At 36.1% G+C, this 21,478-nt stretch overlaps 2 protein-coding genes across 8 annotated transcripts in view; one reads left to right on the top strand and one right to left on the bottom strand.

Moving 5' to 3' along the window:
- Positions 1-1,604: 1,604 nt before the first annotated feature.
- Positions 1,605-21,478, bottom strand: part of LOC111874634 (ras-related protein Rab-3) — a 71,176-nt gene continuing 51,302 nt past the window's right edge. For all 7 annotated transcript variants that reach the window (XM_023870280.2, XM_023870283.2, XM_023870284.2 and 4 more), the window contains 3 exons: positions 14,104-14,222; positions 12,107-12,278; positions 1,605-9,724 (listed from right to left, as the gene is read on the bottom strand). In XM_023870280.2, the coding sequence (XP_023726048.1) occupies positions 9,578-9,724; positions 12,107-12,278; positions 14,104-14,222 (438 nt within the window). In that variant the 3' untranslated portion in view covers positions 1,605-9,577. The remainder of the gene's footprint in view (positions 9,725-12,106; positions 12,279-14,103; positions 14,223-21,478) is intronic.
- Positions 16,292-21,478, top strand: part of LOC111874632 — a 627,779-nt gene continuing 622,592 nt past the window's right edge. Inside the window, exon 1 of the mRNA XM_033755536.1 lies at positions 16,292-16,525. The gene's annotated coding sequence lies outside the window, so the exon portion shown is untranslated. The remainder of the gene's footprint in view (positions 16,526-21,478) is intronic.

Here is a 21,478-nt window from a genome sequence, read left to right as displayed (position 1 = left end):
TTATGGACTTGTAAATGAGAAATCTTGACTAAAACATGATGCCATAAGCTAATCATATCTGGAAATTTACTCAAGAGTAAACTTGATGTTCTGTATTTTTGCAGCAATTGAACAGTGTTTCACACAAAAGTTGTAGAGTAGTAATATAGTAGTATTAATTGTTATGTGCACATGCTTACGTGTTATGTGTAACAATTTTAAATTATAAAATATACTATATTTAATATTTTTGTAACATTTGTTTTTTAAATTATCACAATAAAGTGTGTTATAACCAATTACAATTAATTATTTTTATTTTCCCATTAAATATATAATGGCAAGAATTCACTTTTAGAAAGACTGTTACACTCCCTACTTCTGTATTGAGATTTTAAGTGTCCACAGTGGTAAGAATTTACATTTTAACTTGGAGATGGGGGGAGAATTTTCCTCCAAACACTGGTAATCACCTAGCAGGCTACATAGCCTAGGAGACCAATGTAAATACTTCTGTAGTATTTGTCTTTGACTGCTTGTCTATGCATCCACTTCCATATGTTCAGAAGACTGAGACTTCAGCATCTTCAGTATACTATTTTTGTCTTCTACACTGAACTCTGTGCTGATACCTTCTCTGCTCATCATCTAAGAGCAGTTTAATGAATATTTTTAACTGTTTATTTCTCTGCCCATACTATTACAAGTGATCTACTCTCTCACCCATTTTACACATTTATTAAATAATTTTTTAAAGACTTTACTTTGAGGTTACCTGTAATATTGTACAAAATTGAATATTAGAGATGCCATATGCACATGTAAATATTTATTCGTAATGAGTAGCAAAGAATCGCCGAGATATTTTTGCAGCCTTTTGATAAGGAAACCATTAATAGAAGTGACTTTTTTCATGCTTTCAACAACAGACTAGTCCACTCAAGAAACATTGTACTGTGTGTGCACAATATTTAATATCTATATTACTATTACACAAAACTGGTCGTTTCAAAGCTTTTTGGTTTTTCTGTCAGGCTCCTTTTTTTTCTGTGATGTGTGGAAAAATATTCTGCATTACACTCTGTACAGAGTGTATATAATTCCAAGTCTTGAAATATGAGTATTTGATCTTTCACCTTCACAGTTCAAATAAAGTATTGCATTATGTCAATGACAGCAGAAAAAGATTCTTTCTAGTCACTGATTTCTAACACTTCACAGGGATATTAATTACACATTTGTAACAATACAAACAGAGTAGTTTGCAGGAATTATCCATGATAAATGAAACAAATGTATTCAGGCAAACACACATCATGGCTATTTACAATGTACAGTCATTTATAGAACAATTCTTTATTAATTTTTAGAATTCATTTCAGTATTTCTCAAGTTTCAAAATTTCCCTTTCTTCTCTCCAATTGACATAAACATATTTTTAACCTAATATTGTTTTTATTATCAGATACAATGATATATTTTGCATGCTCTGATCATGTATTTCTTCACTGTTACATGATTCTTTATTACCAGGAGCTTCTCACATATTGTCTGCAGAGGGACCTGGTTTTACCTACACATGGGATGTAATATATACTTCTTTAAACTTACTGACAAAAACACTGTTCTCCTATGATTCATATTTTATTCACACACAAAATTTAACATCACTCACCACAGTTAGGTTATGGAACTTCTAGATATTTACATTACTTTCTTTGTCTACCCTCCTTGTTGGTTCAGTAAATAAGCAACCTTCATTTTGTTTCTCACCAACATTGTATAAGAAATTACCGTTTCAACAGTATAATCCACCTGTAATGTTTATTTGTTTTAATTGAACTGATATGCCATGGTCCCAGCCTTTTGTGTAATAATATGCAAAAGAGAGTACAGGATTTAGGCCCATTATATTCACTATTATGCAGCAATGCAACGTCCTATGAAATATTAGCAGCATATTACTACATTTTGCTGTTAAAAATGGTTATGTTGTGGGTGACTTGTATTCGTTTCCAAGTTTTGATGAATATCTATATAAAGATTTTATAAATTGAGGCTGGACAGAGCCATTATGTCTTCTTAAAGCTGTACTGTGGATCACTGTTTTTAAATGTAGGTAATATTAACATGATTCAACATAATGTGATTCATCTGTCTCTTCATGTATCATAAGCATCTCTTATTTTTATGTTGATAATGCTGTCACAATCATGTAGCGAAAGTTCCAGTTCTAAGTGTTTTTGTTATTGATGTAATAAACTTGTAGCAACTTATGTAAACTGAAGTGACAAGCAATAATTCCTGAAAGAAAGTACTGAATTTAAAAAAATGTTAATATTAAAACAAGTAGAAACTTTGTAACAGCTGAAGCTCTGATAGTTTAATGATGTTTATATTGCTAATTTAACAAAGGTACTGAATCTGCATTTTGTATTTAGGGAAATAAGTGAAATGAATTTTCACTTTGTGTCACTCTAAAGCTATTCTGTATATCTTCAAACCCCCTTTTTTTTTTGTGTGTGTGTGTGTGTGTGAAGTAACTCAAGGAATGTCTGGTGAGCTCAGAATTGATACTGCATGTTCAATCAAATAGCAATGTTTGACACCAAAACTCCTATCCAAAGTGTTTTTGGTGGAGCAATGGATTTGAACAGTAGGAGGTAAATCTTGAATGGAGGGCTTTTGGCACTGAGATTATGGGATTTAGATGATTAAAACTAAATGTTCAATGAGGAAAAACCTTAAATGAAGGAAGTTAAATGAGTGTTTACTGTATGTGATTCATGTTGTAAGCAGATTTAAATGGAATTATAAATTGTGTATAAAATGTAAAACTTCTTATTTTTTTGCTATAAATTTAATAAACCAAAGCAGTGTGTAGACATGACATATTTCTAAATATCCAATTGTGTATTTATTTGGCCCTTTTGGTATACATTTGAAGGAGAAATAAATAAAAAAACTTTGGTAGTCTAGCTTTGTAAATATGAGCACAATGCTCATTTCTGTATTAATTTCAGTCTTCAAACATTTTTCATACAATTTGGAATTTCAGGAGGAGCTTACAATAATTTGAATCACATTATGCTGCAGTTTTGTACATAAAACTTAATGAAAACTGGTTTTTGCCATGCTTGACATATTAAGTATATATCTTTCACATAATAGTATACATGTTTAAGTACATCTTACAATATATAATACATTTTCCATCTAACAGAGTCCACACCTGTACTACAGTTATTTAAAACCTTAATTCAGATTTTTTACAGTAATAGTTCTTTTTACAATGAAAGATAGAATATGTAGGACGATTTCTTAATTCCAAATGCAACCACCAATGCCAGAAATGATACATAACATTTAATTACGCTTTGATCTCTGGTTTATTCAATAATATGCTACATATATTACCAACTTTGGTAAGTTAAAGCGCAGAAGAGATACTGTCCTACATGTAGATATTGCTTGATAGTCATTTGCTAGTATACAATTATATGATGGCACAAAACTATGTGGTTCGAACGTTCTTCAGTGTTACAATTTTTCTGATGCTTGGAAGAAGTGAACTTTATTCATTGCTCGAAAACACACGATGCTTATAACTGTGACTTTGCTGACACTTATATACTGCTTTTAAGCAAATTTATTCTTTTATATCTATCTCCAAAAAATTCATAGAATTACTTTTTTAGTTACCTGACACTAATGGATAAGTGCATGAACTTTGGAGAAAACATATTGTTCATGTTTGCTTATGTTTTGACAGTTTCTGAAAGTGAAAACACAACTTGCATATTACAGTTTTTACACATTAACATGTTATCCCTTCATACATATATTTCTTGTTGTGAGTGGTATGTATTTAGAAGTGATCCAAATTGATATGGATCACATGCAGAAGTTTAATGGGGTAAGAATACCACACTTAAATATTAAACATCACAGAAAATTATGAATATCGGTGTAAAAATATTGTGGTTTAAATCAATTATCCTAGGCAAGATCCTGTTTTGCACATTCATAGCGCAAGCATAGTTAGTTTGTTCTTGTACATTCTGATGAATTTTTAATAGCAACCAGTCAACAATACACTGCTTTTTAATTGTTGGCAATGAAGGAAATATTTTTAAGAATCAACACATGACACTCGCAGTCTGTAAGATTCAGACTATTTTTAATGTTTTTTTTAAATGTTATTTTTTATTCGGTTTGTACGAGGAAGAAGGTTTTAACATGGTAGGTATTTAATAACACAAAGAAACTCTAAAGTGGAACAATCATTTACTTACATTTACAGATATCTGAATAAATAAATGAACAGAAAATTACATTCATTGCTTATTTTAATAAGTGGCATTATACTAATGTAATGTAGATAGAATAGATAAACTTTCTGCTTGTTATGATTAGAAAAATAACAAGAGAGTACATTATTTTACGTGTGCAAGCCTATGAGCAATGTTCTCTTTAGTACTGGTTTTCTTCAAATAAAATTATTTTGCTTTGAGACTAAGTCTTATGATGTCTAGACTACCCACGATTATACGGATTGATATTGTCCTTTTTATAAGATTTCACTTAAATTAAATGCGTTATTTTGAATGATGCACGGTATTTTTATAATAGTAATCGTACATTTCAAGTACTGAAATGATGCATATCGGATTAAGTAACAAATTCTCAATGTGTAAGACTGTGTATTTCTGTATGCATTCTCACACTGTAATTGTAAGAAAATATTCCACATGTTCAATTTCCTTCAGGGATCTTCTGACTCCATACTGCACAGAATATATACATACACACAGTTTGAGGTATCCAGGGCTGTGAAAATTAAGGTTGATCTCAGTATAAATACATTTCCCTCATGTGGCTTGTGTCACATTATTCCCAAATTGATACTCCAAATTATTCAAAGAGATGGCCATGACAATATGTTGCTGGTATGTATGTGATGACTGTAGTTTTACTGTTCCAATTTAATTTTTGCCATGCTTAATATGATATGACACACATAATTGAATTGCCACTGACATACCTACTATGATAAAGTGCAATGATTTAGAGGATAATTAAATTAATTCATCTTGTATTTGGATGCACTGGAATTAAATTATGTAACAGAGTCTCATGTTGTTTCCCTTGTGGAGTTTTACTCAGAATGAATCTACCCTTGTTATTAGAAACTTCAAGAAACTTTAATTTTTCTTCCTTTGTTCATTAGTTAATGTTTGGTCCTATGTATAGTCAAACATGACTTACATTTTTCATTTTCAAAACTAAACTTACAAGAATTTTAAAACATTTTAAGATATTCATGTTTTACTTATCATGTTTGTTCACTTATTATGATGTTAAACTTCTGCATAAAAGTTCCACCCATTGAATCTAGTTTTTTGTCATAATGTGGCAGTTTGAAACATTAGTACTTAATGCTTATCTGTGTATGTAGGGTGTGTAACATCTGAGAAAAGTGTTAGTGAAATGTTTGAGGAACACAGTCTTTATCACAATAGCAAACTGACTCAAATAATGACCAAATGCAGGCCATAATACTGTGTATGAATGGAGATATTGCAGTGTATCCTTACTTACTTATCTGTACCATACTTGATACCATGATTCTCAGCATTGACACCAAAGTCTTATTCATAACGCTGACATCAACAAAAGCTTTTTGTGATGACTCACAATATCATGTTTCATAATGAAGTAAATGTATTGTAATCAAAAGGTGTCGAAAATATGTGGAGTTGTGAAGCCAGTTATGACTAAGATCATATATATCATCATATTAGAATCCACCAACGTTTTTAATTCAACTTCTTGCATAAAAAGTGAACAAAACATCAGGAGATAAGTGAATTCTACTCTGCCTAAACTCAGTGTCAACTGCAATGTTTGATCAGCACTTGTAGCTAACCACTTCACCGTAGGCTTACATTTCATTCTGCTGCTTCTGTACATAAGGAATTATATATATGATGACGTGGGCCAAGAGAATTTGGTATTTAAGAATAAAATTTTTTATTGCACAATAAATGTGGCATGAAGTTAAATTCAAAATCTCTTGTAATAACATGGATAGAGAAATATATCTTGAAACATTCAGATTTGGGTTATTGTTCAGTGTTAATACTGATGAGGGTTCATAAGGCATTTTGAAGTCAGTATTATAGAAAGGAAGAGAAAACTGCCATCATTTCGATAGTATAGTTCCTTTGTAAACAAGAGACAGGGAAAGTTAGACTGCAGAAATCTATAAAACATCTAATAAATATTTAAAGCACTTAAAATCACCAGAAACGTGCTGCTATATTTTCTCCTTTATAAAACCCTGATTTAACGAGCTAGGTCACATTGAGACTGTATTCATAATGGGTAAACTTCCTTGTACCTTCCTTGCACAAAATCACATTTTTAAATGAACAATCCCATTAATTTATGACAATATTTTTAAAAATGTGTTTTGTTGCAAGGAGTGCTCTTCTACAGTTGTGGATTTTATATCCTTTGCAACCAGGTTTTACTGCATTTTTACGGCTCCCTAATGACAACATTTATATTAACTTTTACTCTGTGGCACTACATCAGTAGTGCTGTAGAAAAATGTGTGACATTTAAATATTTGATTTACTGGAACAATTATGAACATAATTACAATAGTCAGGTTATCTATACATGCACAGGGAGTACCATACATTTCTTCTAAATTCTTCTGCAGTTAAATCTGATGTATATAAGGCTCACATAAGAAGACAGCAGTTAAAAATAATTTTGTTATTGTACATTCATGCAGAACATTGATTATTCAATGACTGACTTCTCTGGGAGAAAATGTTTAGTTCACCTATATTTGCAGCATATTTTATAAGTCTGCTAAATTGACATTGCTCCTTCCCAGATTCTTGGAAGTTTCAAGTATTATATCATGATGACATTTAAGCAGATATTTATTTTATCACTACAATTATATATCACCTCTCACATATCTCCTTATATACACTTAAATTGAGGAAAATGGAAGTTTTATACAATAAATTGGGTCTGAGAATTCACTATTAACAAATAAGAAATACAGACAATGAGCTCTTCCAGTTGCTGAAGAAATGATAGATGTGAAACAAAATGAAGTAATGCAGACCAGCAGCTGTTCTTTGACACTCACCATCTCCAGTTCTCTATGTGTTTACTTAGATTAATTCTTATTCATTTTCTACCATTTCACCCCACAAGTGAGTGTCTCATTCATTTCTCAATAAGTATATCCAGTCTCACACAATGGACTTATCTGTCCACAAAGTAAGAAGGGAAAGCAACACTTTTTTACTGAAGCTTTTGTGATTCATCAACACTGACCATTAAGTGCCAATATTATCAACACCTAATAAACGTGTATCGTTTGGGGCAAATTAAATTGGGGTTTGGTAACATACACAAAGTAACATAGATTCATTCATTATGTACATATCCCACAGCAAAGGAGAGCACCCACGAGCAAGATATTAATAAATCCATTGTGAATCCTAGTAACCTAAATTGAAACTCAAATGAGTCATTTGTGGGCAGCAAGTCTATAGCATTCCAATCCACCACATGGCTTTCACAACAATTATTATTCCAGTCTATATGGCTTCTTCAACAGTTAATATATTTTGAGTACAACAAACACAGCAAAAATAACATTTTTCTTTCACTTTAATACTCAAAACCCAGAAAGGTTTTTAAGATGCACATTATGTTTTATATATTTATGAGTGCTGATTACTTGTAGGTTATAACTGTTGATATTTCAGATATCTGTACTTATCTTTGACAAGAGGCTGAATCCAATTGTGGGATATCAAATATATTCAAATAAATTTCTGCCATTAAATTGGTTTTGATAAATTTATATAGGAATTGAAATATAAAGGAAAATAATGATATTATTTGGCATATGAACTATTAATTTTGGTCACTTTTAACCTGAATAACCGAACTTTAAATTAAAAACAAAAGATTTTATACAATGACAGCAATGCAAAGATCTGAAAACCAGGCTGTACCTGATAACCAGATAGTTCATGCCTTTAGAACTGTAACCCATTTTAGATTTCAAAATGACACTGAAGAACAAAATGCTGTATAAACTGCATATGCAGATTCTTTTAGAATAAGGCAAGGCAGCAGAAAATAGATAACATTAATTTCAAACTAACAAAGTGGAAGGAAGCCTATCTAATATTTTACGCTAAGAAGACTAGGCAACAAATAAGAGCCCCACGTGAGTTGTAACTCTATAACAGAGTGGGCTGATTACCTCACAGACAACATGGATGCTATGTCTTGTTGCAGTAACATAAGACAGCACTTTTACATATTACAGAAAAGTATTTACTAAAATATTGACCAATGAAAAAATTCTACTTGTTAAGTATTAAAACATTAAATTTTATATCTACTTACAATATTGTGAATAATGACAAATCAATATGAATTCCAAGGAATGTAACTTATACCATGCAGTTTTCATTTCAAGATTATCCTCTTAAGGTTCCCTTTATCAATTGACTATCTTCAGTAAATTCATATGTCATGTGCATCACTGACTATGGCTCCAGCCATTTTGAAACTAAGCATAGGAGCCGATGCAGTTGGTATTATAGATTTCTACAAATATTCCAGAGATCATTTCTTATTCTCAGAAAAGAAAATCAAGTCTTTCTTTCAGGCTAACTTTTAATAGGCATAATAATATTTCACAACTGTGTTACTGTCTGAGTAGTAACAAGAACTGTGATTATAGTAGATCCTGGCTGTACAGTGAGACAGCCGACCAGTGAAATATCACAAACCCTCAGCTGAATGGAAGTTTTCTCACTTTGCTGCCATATGGCAACACCAGTGGCAACCTGCTTAGAAACGCTGTAGAATTATGAATAAATTATACCATGAACATGGAAACATAAATGGCTTAGGTCAAGACGTCTGAAATCTTGGTTTCATTGCCAAGATGAATATCTAACAAAAAAGAGACATGAAAGATAAAATTATAACAGAACTGAGACTTTTAATTTGACAGCATCAAATACAGAGATTAAATTATGGAAGATTGAGAAAGCTGCTTAGAGGTAAAATGTTGGAGTATCTGTGTATGTGTGTAACAGACATAAATACACATATACATAAACGTTCCCTTAATCGTTCATAGAGCAACACAATATACTGCCCACATTTTTCCCAAACAATTTTCTCATTTTAATTCTTTTTTAAAAAACATGATTAAAATTATGAACTGTTTAAATATGACTGCACAAGGTTTTAGTACCACAACCACCAAAGAATTTAGCCATTATCTCAGTAAGAACTTTACTCTTGCTCCAATCATAAACAATCTTGCAGCTTTACACAAATTTTTTGTAGCAGTGTGAACCACTATGAAATAATATATGTTAAAACCCAGCCTGTATCAGACTTTGTTTCATACTCTTGTTATCATTTGCCTATTTTATTGTTGTAACAGTCAAAACTGGACAAATGTTGTGACATGTCATCGCATTGTTGTCAGGTTGATGAAGTGACTACTGAGTGTATGAATTAAGGGAGGTGGTTAGCAGTTGCAGCTACCATTCTGAGGCCCCGCTGGCTGTTCAGTTAGTCGAGTTCCTTTAGAACCAGAATTTATAATGTTGGGGTCTGTGTCTAGGCTTTCTGACATTTTGTCGCATATGATGTCAACTAGTCGCTCAAATACTGCCTGTAAAAAGAGAACTTATTTCATTAAAAGGAATTCTTTACTAGGTACATTTTTATGAAGTGGTGTGAATAATGACCCACTTTTAGTCTAAAGGCAAGAAGTGTTTATCTCTAATTAATTAGAGAGCTATGTAATTAATTCTTAGAGCCTTGGATAATTACAAAACCATGTAAAACATGGATTTCATTGTAATAGAAGTGCAGCCATATCTTATTTTTGGTGGTATGCACTGATACACTATACCAGTACCTTTTTCATAAAACNTGTTGCACTCAAACACGCGAATTACGCCAGTCCTCTTTTATGTGAGCATTCTTCCTACATATATTTGTGTATCGTGTTCTGCGTTGTGTCTCGCTCCTGTTACTGCATGCATTGTACTGTACATGCAGTAACAGGAGCAAGACACAACACAGAACACGATACACAAATATATGTAGGAAGAATGCTCACATGAAAGAGGGTTGGCATAATTCGCGTGTTTGAGTGCGATGTAGGAAGAATCCTGAAAAGTTTTTTTTTATTATTTAGAATTCATTGTCCTATATGACGAATACAGATTTTAGTCATTTTAGAATGAAGACATTATGGCATGCAGTACTATAGTTTAACGTGCATAAAGACAGTTGAAGATGGCACATTAGTGCTGAAACATGTAGTGTGGAAGTGAAGAATAAGGTGAAAAAGTGTATACACTGTAAGATGGTCAGCATAAACCATGGACATCCATAAATAAACATAAACTTTACTTTAACTTAATTTCCTACTTTTTATTAATTCTAAATATTGCCTCCCCATAACTGCATTACATGCAGAGCATTGTTTGCACAACAGAAAACTTAAATTATGTCAGTTCCTATCTTACAACCTCTTTATATTTATTGTTGTTTCAGGTATTATAAAAAATATATGTAGGATTCAGTTAGTTCTTTTGCCACATTCAGTTCCATGTATACATGGGCTTCAGGGTGACATGATTTCCAATCTTTGATTCTGTTGTCTGTGTACTATATCAAGATACTAGATTTAAATAGCACTATTTTAAGACTCTAAAATGATTTGAAAATTATTCTGTTACACATAGATTTGATCTTACCCAAAGAAGCAGGACTAGAATGTCTCACAGAGGCCTTTATGAAGAGTACTAAATTCTGGGATATTAAGCGTTGTAATCCACTGAAAATGAACCGAAGTTTCGGAGGCACATATCACCTCCATATTCAGGGTCAAAGAACAAACCAAGCAAGATACCAGTGTGAAAGAAGGCAATATATGTATTCCTCTGAAACATCAGTTGACTTTCAACAGATTACATGGTGTTATATCCAAGAAGATAGTACTGTGGGAACATCCCACATTATCATGCATTTTCTGCAATGCACACTCTTCACATCACTTTTCACCATCACACGCACTAACCAATCAATTGCTCCAAACATTCGCATTTATACTGCACTCACTGCTAGCCCCGCATCTACATCATCATGTGCACTAGCCAATCAGCGCCCTGCAAATTCTTCCTCCTCAATTTCAAGTTTCGCTTTGCCCACTGAGCAGTGTATAAAAAGGAGCAGCCGCAAACCAGCAGCATCAGTCTGACTTCAGTCTACGATCAAGCCACACTCAAGCAACATCAACCAGCAGGCTTCATCGCCAGTGCTCGCTCTACGGAGGCATCGGCAGGAGCAGCCGCAAACCGGCAGCATGAGTCTGACTTCAGTCTACGATCAAGCCACATTCAAGCAACCTCAGCCAGCAGGCTTTGTCGCCAGTGCTCGGTCTTCGGAGTCATCGGCAGGTTGCGCCAGGCATGACTGCCTCGGCCCTCCGGCTCTCACACCCGACTCACTGGGGCACCTCGCCTGGACTCACCAGTGGTCGTGTCCCTGTCCGACTCACTGGGCATCTGGTGTAGCCACTGCCTCATGACTCCTACGACCGTGCTGTGCGACCACGCAACTTCAACTCACCTGCCGCACGGCGATCAAGCAACCTCCAGCAACGGCCGCACTATGGCCAGTCAAATCACCGCAACTAACCTCTCTCCCTACCAGCGCGCACCACGCTACCTCACCGGTCAAGCATCTCGGCAACCACGGTCCTTTTCAGGATCAACAAACTGTTCCAGAGAAGTGGGTTGCCATCGGAGTAATGACAAAACTACATAAAACTCCACAGCACTCTTTACATAAAGAAATCTATCTTCTGGGATATACTGCTGTGTAGTCCTGTACAAGTAAACGTGATGTTACATCCAGAAGACAGAACTCTTCATAATGACCACTATGAGAACCTCATATCCATCTTGAATCTTACATACCTTTCCTGCATAAAAACCCTTGAGCTAAGACTAAGCAGTGAAAAGTTCTTCTGACGTGTTACCTTAACATTAATATTCTCCTTGGCTGAGGTCTCAAAGAACTCAATCCCAAGCTGTTCAGCAAGTTGCTTTCCTCGTTCATAGCTGATAACTCGTTCATCCTCCATGTCACATTTGTTACCTACTAGGATCACTTGTGCATTGTCCCATGAATATGTTTTTATCTGGGTCACCCTGCAAAGTGAAACCAATTAATGTTAAATACAAGAGTAAAGAGATGCAAGCTAATTTGGAATAAGCATATTTTACAGTTTTCACTTCTATTGTAACTTTTATCCTTGTGCATGAAATCTTGCTACAAGTTGTTGTTAAAGTTCATAATATTTAACGCTTAAAATCTTTTAAAGGTTTTAAAAAGCAAGTTGCATATGAGTTGGCTAACAACTAACAGAAAATCTGATCTCTAGAAAGTTAAATGCCATGGGGAACATATACAGGTGTCCCAGGAGGAACGGTCAATATTCTGAGAGGTCACAGTATTGGTCATTATAAGCGAAAAATTGTATATGTACGTGTGTCCTATTCTGAACTGTTTCCGAGATAGAGCTATTTCATTGTATAGTTCCAAAATTGTTGATAGGGAAGAGATATTATGTACTGTTTCTAATACCAGTATTTATTGTTCAAATGACAAAGTTGGTAGAGTTTACAAAGTATAATGCATTTCTGAAAATTTCACCATCAACATCAGTGCACTTTGTGAAGACATGGCGTGTTGCTCGCCTGTACAGTGTACAGTGAAATAACTCTATCTCGGAAACCATTCAGAAAGGACACATTCATGTACACATTTCTTTTGCTTAGTACAACCGACACTATGCCCTGCCAGAATATTGACTTTTCCTCCTGGAGCACTCTGTATGCTCTAATATGAAGTAAAATTTGTATTTAAAGAAGACAAGAAAATTAATTTGGATATTAATATGATTCAGTATGTTTGACAAAGAACATTTCTTAGGTAAGTTCTCTTAAGTGTCTTGTACAGATAATGTTGTAATGTAGTACCTGCACTGGAATTGTCATAGCTGATACTAGTCTGTTGTTAAGATGGTTCATGACATAGGACTGATATCCATACAACGAATAATATCATACACTACTTTTATTGGTAAAATGTTTGCATACAGCATGAAACAGAACTAACAGACTTTAATATCACTGTGCTTACTAAATGTCTGAGAAAGTAAACGTCTTCTCTATTCTTCTTATTCTTCTAGCATCATTTCTATATGGGTTGATGAACAAAAAGTGTTATAAGCACTTCTGTATAAAAATAATGTAACAATGCATGTCCAGCTGATTATATTTAAACATTTTCCCAATTATTTCACTATTATTGGGTTATAATTATATTAAAAATATCATCATCATCAGCATCACTGGCACGACAGCCCTTTGTGAGCCCTGGCCTTCCTCAGGATTGCTCGCCATTCTTCTCCATTCGATGCTACATTCCTCCAGTTCTTTACACCCAAAATTCTTATGTCCTGCCACACACATTTTTCCCATCTTAACCTTCGTCTTCCCACTCTCCTATTTCCTTCTGGTTTAGCATTAAGCATTTTCTTGATGGTTCTATTCTCGCCGGCACACATTATGTGTCCAGCCCATTCAAGCCTTTTCACCTTTATAAATCCAATAATGTCTGGTTCATTAAATAGTTTGTATAGCTCATGGTTATACCTCTTCCTCCCTATTCTATTTTCTTCCACTGGTCCAAAGATATATCTCAAGATCCTCCTTTGAAATATACTTAACAGTCTTTCATCCAATCTTGACAGTGACCAGGTCTCAGAGGCATAAGATAGCACTGATCTTATAAGTACTTTATACATCATAGTTTTGGTTTTCCTGGGTATTAATTGGTATTTCAGGTGTTTCCTAAGGCCATGGAGACATTTATTTTCTGCATATTAAAAATATAGCAGGTGGAAATGTTTCATTGGGGCAAAGAAAATTAAACCTGTTTCTTTTTTAATGAGGTCAGGTTGATACTTACCAGTCTTGCACACTGTTAAAGGATTCTTCATTGGTAATGTCATACATAAGAATGAACCCCATGGCACCACGGTAGTAGGCTGTTGTGATTGTGCGGTACCTTTCTTGTCCAGCAGTGTCCTGTGGGCAAGAATTATTCTATTCCATTACATTGGCAGACCGAGCACCCGTGGAGTCAGTCCTTGTCCATATAGCATTAAAATATGTGCAGTATTAATTCAGCCTTCAATTTTTCCTTCCTTCTTACTGATCATGCAATACACACATGATAATACAGAATTACTGGCTTTTTTTACCTTTTCCATCATCCGGAATTCTAGGTAATAGAGGACACGATGTTTCGGAAACTGGATCTGTTTCCATCTTCAGGTGAGAAAGGGGCCCAACTTAGTAGGTGTCTTTCTTTCTCACCTGAGGATGGAAAGAGATCCAGTTTCCGAAACTTTCTGGCTTCTATTACCTTCAAGCTCAATACACCATCCTGACAGCGTGAGTATTGTTTTATCGTTCATCTTCTTCAGCTTAGACAATCCCCAGATGCCTGTAGAAGACAGAGGGGAGATACAGCACTGTTCTGGTGAACAGGATGCCTGCTTGCATGGGAAAGATGTCACAAGTTTCAAGCATACCCTCAGCACCGCAAAGGCATGTGACTACTGCAAAATCTGTCAGTTCTTGTTGCTGATGGACAAGGCTTGAAAAATACAGTCACCAGCTTGTCTAGAGTCAGTTGATCTCATGAACTGATGAACCGAATTTCACAATAGTCATTTATATTTATTGGTTCTGCTACAGTTTTCTGTGTTGTGGGGGGGGGGATTTGTTTACAAGCCTTGCTGTTTAGGGCCATCTTTATGGGTTTCCTTAGAATGTTCAGGATAGAAAAGTAAGAAATTTTCAATGCTGTCAGTTTAACAATTCATATTAGGTATATTTCATTCCCTTCTTCAATTTTGATTTTTCAGACAATCTGGGGAAGGGGGGGGGGTTCAGATGACTCTTGTCAGCACCCATGTCCTGTGTTAACTGTGACAAATAGCATCTATATAAATACCTCCGAAGGCATACTGTTAACAGAGTGGTCGCTGAAGTTGTGAAATTACCAATTACCTAAAATCAGAAATTTATTTATTCCATTTTAGATTAGAAAATGTTCACGAAGTTAAATATTTGGATTATGGCATTATATTCTGACATCGTGTAGTCTCAGTTGCGCAAGGAGTATTATAAAATAATTTCATCCAGTAATTTAGGTATGCAGGCAAAATTTTCGTAAAATATACTCTTTTCTTTGGAAAAGTTATCATTAAAAAGTGGGTTAAATGGCATAAGCGGGTTTAGGATTCACAAGAAGGCCTGATTTAGTTTTCCTCAGTAACTCTCAAATAATCGACATAGTCTTCTTCTTCTTCATTAATCAAGGATTAGACCCTCTGATTCGAATTTAAATCGAATTGTTAAAGCTACTAATTTCGTCGACCGTAATAAATTTACCGTACTTTACATTTTTGTACACGCAAGTCCATTGTTATGTCACGAAATTTTTCGTTTATTGTGGTGACACCTGACCTTTGTTAGACTAGTTTCGAAATTAATACAATTGTATGGTCCATGTTCACCCTTGGACTTTCAACTTATTGGTTCATTTTCTTCAAATTCACTAGCAAGTTAATGGCCTTCCTATGTGCGGAAAAGACTGGGTGAACGGCACAATTGAATGTTGTCTTGAAAACTTCAGTGATGAAACCCCATACACTATTTTGATAATAACTTTTACCCAGGCTGGAACTCTATAATTTGAGCTATTGGTAGCGTGACTAAATAAACCACAAAACAAATAAACACAAAATAGTAATGATAACCGTGTGTTAAATTACATTTTGCTGTCATTGAATTGACGAATAGCCCTAACAATGCACTTATAGTCTGTTATGGGGGGTGTCTTAAATTTTTGTATGAAGCCTTTGTGACGTTCAAACACGTAGAATGGTACATATTTGTGTGTTTCTGAGAAAATACAAAACTTCTATTCTACGATGTTCTCATTATTTAACGTAACATATTCGCTGAAATTCTATTAGCATGACCTACTGTATAAAATTGACACTGGGTCCGATTTCTTGTTCATTGACCAAAGAAAATCAGTTAGAATTACACGGTCGGCCATGACATGAACAGTAGACGATCGATTTTGCTGTCTCCATCAATATGCTGGAATATGCTATATGCTGGGAAGACGGAAGAACTATGCAGTTCAAATGGGACCACGTGGTTTGCGTTCTGTGAACACGAAAGATTTGCAAAGATTGGGAAAACACTTAATTTGTGGAAAGCAAAACACTTCGACTGTTGACAAGCATTCGGACCCGTCCTGATGGGAGCAACCGACTTCGAGGGAACAAACATTTCTGACCAGTTTTAAAGTAAGCATTCTATAATCCACGTTACTTTAGGGCTAGCAACAGACGCCACAAGCGATTTTAGATTGCAGTTATTTTACATGCATCAACAACGCGTTAACACGCACATGTCCGCTAACTGAAGAGGAAAATATTAAAATGTACGAAACTATGATATTAGGAGTCAGGATAGCTCAGTCGTCATCGCGACTAGGCCGTGGAACAGACGATCAGAACAGACGTGGATCAATTTTCTCTTCTCCGTAGCGTCCACACTGGCTCAGGGGCCCGCGCAGCCTCCTCTGCAATGGGCGCCGGGGGCTCTATGCCCTGGGATAAAGCGACAGGGGGGGCTAAAGCTTACTACTCTCCTCCATCTAGTACCGAGGTCAAGAATGGTGGAGCTAAAACTTCTGTCCCCCATACCAGAAATAAAGCAGCCGTAGCGTGAAGCCCACAGCTCACTTCCATTTAGTGACAGAGCCTTGCCTCTATTTTTAAGTTTTCATTGCAAGGTCATGATACTTACGAATAAATGTACGTTTCTTTCGCCTTTCAGAAAACCTTAAACGGAAATGAGTAAACAAACTTATGCTTATTGATACGTGTATGAAAACTGGCAGACAGACGAAGCGTAAAATGTTACGATATTCTTATTTTATTTAGGAATCCATATTTCTATAGAAACTGGATTTCTTGTTATTGATACAAAGAATGAACGCTGTGGAACCCGCTCTCATTCGTACTGAACAGACTGAAACTTTGCACCTAGTTTATATTCGTAAGAGGAACTTATAAACATGAGTTTGGAAAACAGTTGTCAATCCACAACGAGCACAATATAGAAGCTGGTGCTGGACGCGTTATAGTACACCGTGCAGGCTATTGTAGACGGAAGCGTGGTGCATGTAACACTTACTTACTCACTCATGGAGCTGAGCCCTTCTTGAGGAGCCGCCAATTCTGCAGCTACTCAAGAATTTCCTAGCATTTTATGGAAACCGAAGGTTTTTTACCATGTTCACAAGAGCCCTCTACTGGTCCATATCCTGAACCAGATCAATCCAATCCATACCATCACATCCTATCTTTCTAAGATCCATTTTAATATTACTCACCTACCTACGCCTTGGTCTTCCCAGTAGCCTCTTTCCTTCTGGCTTTCCCACCAATATCCTATATGCATTCCCCATACGTGCTACATCCCCTGCCCACCTCATTCTCCTTGTCTTGATCATTCTAATTATACTTGGAGAAGAGTACAAGTTACGAAGCTCCTCATTATGCAGTTGTCTCCAACCTCCTGTCACTTCGTCTCTCTTCGGTCCAAATATTCTCTTCAAACACCCTCAGTCTGTGTTCCTCCGTTAATGTAAGAGACAAAGTTTCACACCCATACAGAACCACAAACAAAATTATAGTTTTGTATATTTTAATTTTTATGTTTTTGTAATACTAAGAGAAAGAAAGGTAAAGCTGTTCTTGTAACAGGCCGTGGAGGCCCATATGATTGTGAGACGTCGAGGTTCCCACATTGGGCTCACAGACGGTGGTGAGGTTGTGAGCCTTATGCGCCAGCCGCCCTTTACCCCCCAGGAAGATTCCTGGTACTCATTACTGTTAGAGGCTCAGTCGACTTTTGGCCCATAGTGCGGCTGGAAGGATTAGGTCAATTGAAAAATCCAATGACCTCATCTGGAATCGAGCCCTGCGTCGTGTAATTTGTATAGCACAAAAAGTTGTCTTCTAATAGATGTCAGCAATGTATATCCAAAATCTGAAATTAAGAGAGGAGTTGCGATGGTGTCCCCGGAAACTTGAGATTCAGAATGCAGAGACTCCCGCAAGGATAATATTAAAATGGATCTTGGACAGATATAATGGAGTGTTATGTATTGAATTGATCTGTTTCGGGATAGGGACGAGTGGGGGGCTCTTGTGAACGTGGCAACAAAGTTTGAGGTTATATAAAATGTTGGGAATTCTTGAGTAGCTGTGCTGCTGTTGGCTTCTTAAGAGGGCCAAAGGGCCAGAGCTCCAGGCAGTTAGTTATGTGTCTTTGTAGCCTATGTGTGCAAGCTATGTACACACACAAGTATGAAGCTTTATATGAATACTACATATAATGATTGTGAAAAAAATTAATAGTTCCGTTCAGTGTGACTGGTTTTGATTTTCTCATTTCAACGCAGCGCGCCACAAACACATATAGGACCACATTAAAGAACCCTCTTCACAAGAACGACAAGGGGGGCACACATTCAGCCCCCGTCAAAAGAAACAATAAGACTGATGACACGAACCCGCTTGGTTTACGAATTCCAATAGAATCTTAACAAACTAACTATAAACATTTTAAAGTATTGGAACAGTCGCTGTAGTTGTAAAGACTTTGGATTTTACAGCCAATTGTATATTGTTTATATTGTGTATATTTTAACTTTTAGAACATGTACTGTAATAGTGATTTCTAATTGTACTGATGTGAAATGTGTCCCCCTGAAGATGTTCTTTGAAGACCGAAACATGTAAAGGCATGAATAATTGAAATAAGAAAATCATAACCAGTCACACTGAACGGAACTATTAATTTTTTCATAACATTAGTGTGACGGACCAGAATGAAACAAATCAAACTATAATGATTGTTCATGGCTGCTGACAATCTTATTCCCTTAAGAGAGGGGAGAGGAAAGGGATTTTATACAAAGAGTTTAGTAGGTGAGGCTGAAGTGAAACTGTGAATGAAAGGCTACAAAGCCGATACTCAGAATATATTTGCAGGAAGTTCTCGCAAGCAGTCGTGGATTTATTTAATGGCATTAGGGGCTCGTTCTTTTATCAATGGCTCGGACAAACTTGAGTGTGGCTTCCGCCTGTTTCCATGGTTACAGCACAGAAGTCAGTCTATAAGTGATCTGGGTTTCTGTATGTATCACTCCGCGATGCTCGCTAATCCTACAACGCCCACAGTTCTTGTTTACGTGTGTATTTGCGCCTGTAGCTTAGATTGGCCTCAGTGGACTGGGTCCGCTAGGGATAAGTTTGGTTCACTGTAGATGCTCACTTCACTCAGCGGTATCCTTGCACGAGGTCTTGGGTTCAGGGTCGGACGGGGATATGTAAGAGGTTGTGTAGCTTGTAACGGAGGAGGGGTGGTTCACGCATGCGCGACAAATGTGTGTGTATAGGCTGACGCAGGATGGTATGATAGTGGGGTTTGGTGTAAGCAGTCCCGTTTTCCTTTTATTGTAAGATGTATGAAACATCCACTTTTCTACATACAAGTATACGTAAACACAATAAACACTAGTAAAGTTTATAGGCGGCATGGATGTTTGGTATATGTATGTGTTTATTCTGTATTTGTGCTGTCCTGTGTTTAGGTAGATGCCTTGCGACGAGCTGATCACTCGTCCGAGGAGTCCTACCGTCTGTAAAATGATCATGAAACTGAAAAAAAAAAAGACAGAGGCCAAGGCCCAAGGGTACTGTAGAGCCAAAAAAAAATCTGAATTCGACTTGAATCAAATTGTGTAGCAGGTTTCGTTTATTCTTTGGGTGCGCACTGCTTTCGTTCTTGCAACTGCGAAGTTCATAAAGCCACTGCAATTGTCGTCCACGAATCGTCCTATATTAATCTCGACAGTGGCCTTGTCGACAAGCGATAAGGTGAGAAGCACCCAGGCCAACATTAAAACATAGCTCGACTGAACAGAGGGAGAGGTTTGGCCATCTGTTCTCCATGTGTTAACTTTTCCAACTGCACCCCCCTGACTCAGAGTTCTCCCACATCTGACGAACAAGTTTCAGTTTGTACAAGGAAGTGGACAGACATACCGCTGTAACGATGTAGCGACATCAGAGATTAGAACCCGGGCTCTCCGAAGAGCCACGAATTAGACCTGTTACAAGTCATATTATATCTTGTCAATTATTCGCTCCAGCTGTTCTGGAAATTTGTTAATTTGTAATTCACTTCAGGAAGGGACGTATATTTGTTGTTATTTTGAGAACGATAACGATACCTTCTTCCTGTGGGTGGGAACATGAAATAGTTCTTCCCCACCCACTTAAATCAATCATGTATGCTGTGTTTTGTTTCAGTCTCACAATATTGTTGAATTTGATAACTTCGATTGTGGTCTTAAATTTGATTGTTGGGAATGTGCGTACAGTAAATGAGTAACTTTTATGCAGACATGTAAAAAAATTATACAAAAATCGCATCTTTTACAAATCGATAACCTATACAGCCCTCATCGTACTATTCCTTTCTGTTTATAACCTTACCTTGCAATAAGATTGGAAAGGCGCAATCCATGCCACAGTACCCAGTTTCCTCATGGATTTTTTGCACCTTGGATGTTTGAATTCGCATTGGAATGTAGGTTACATTCATAAAGCTCAAAGATTCGTTTTATGGTTAACATGCTTGTTATTGTCGCCATGGTTATCGCATTTCGGTAGTGGCGCTAGTGTCGCTCTCACCGCGCAGGCTTGTGCGCCAGCTACATTCTTACTTCGATTGTACATACGTATCTTGGCATAACGTACATACTACATTCCATCAAAATCCGTCCAGCGGTTCTCGATTTGAAACACACAGAACGATGGAAACACGGACAGAATTTTTTCTCCTGAAATTTTCGTAGCCTGTCGGTGACTCATGTGTAATCTTATGGCTGCTTGCACTGCGGATATTGACTTTCTATCATACACAATTCCACCCATTATGAAATGCTTCAGTCTGTTTTCTCAGTTGTCCCAAACAGCATATGGGAGAGTACATTAAAATAGGCTATAAAATAGGATATACCCTATTTAGGATTACGTGTTAAGAAAGGCACAGCGAATTGTGAGGTAAGTCGCAGTTGTTCCAGAATTGCCCTTAAGGTTCTGATAAAAATCAGATCTAAAAATGTCTGGTCCATGTGCATAGAATCTAACCTGAAACGTCCCGAAAAGAAAAAAAAA

The sequence above is a fragment of the Cryptotermes secundus genome, unplaced genomic scaffold, assembly GCF_002891405.2.
Source record: "Cryptotermes secundus unplaced genomic scaffold, Csec_1.0 scaffold20, whole genome shotgun sequence".
NCBI lineage: Eukaryota > Metazoa > Arthropoda > Insecta > Blattodea > Kalotermitidae > Cryptotermes > Cryptotermes secundus.
This window is presented reverse-complemented; position numbering and strand designations above follow the sequence as displayed.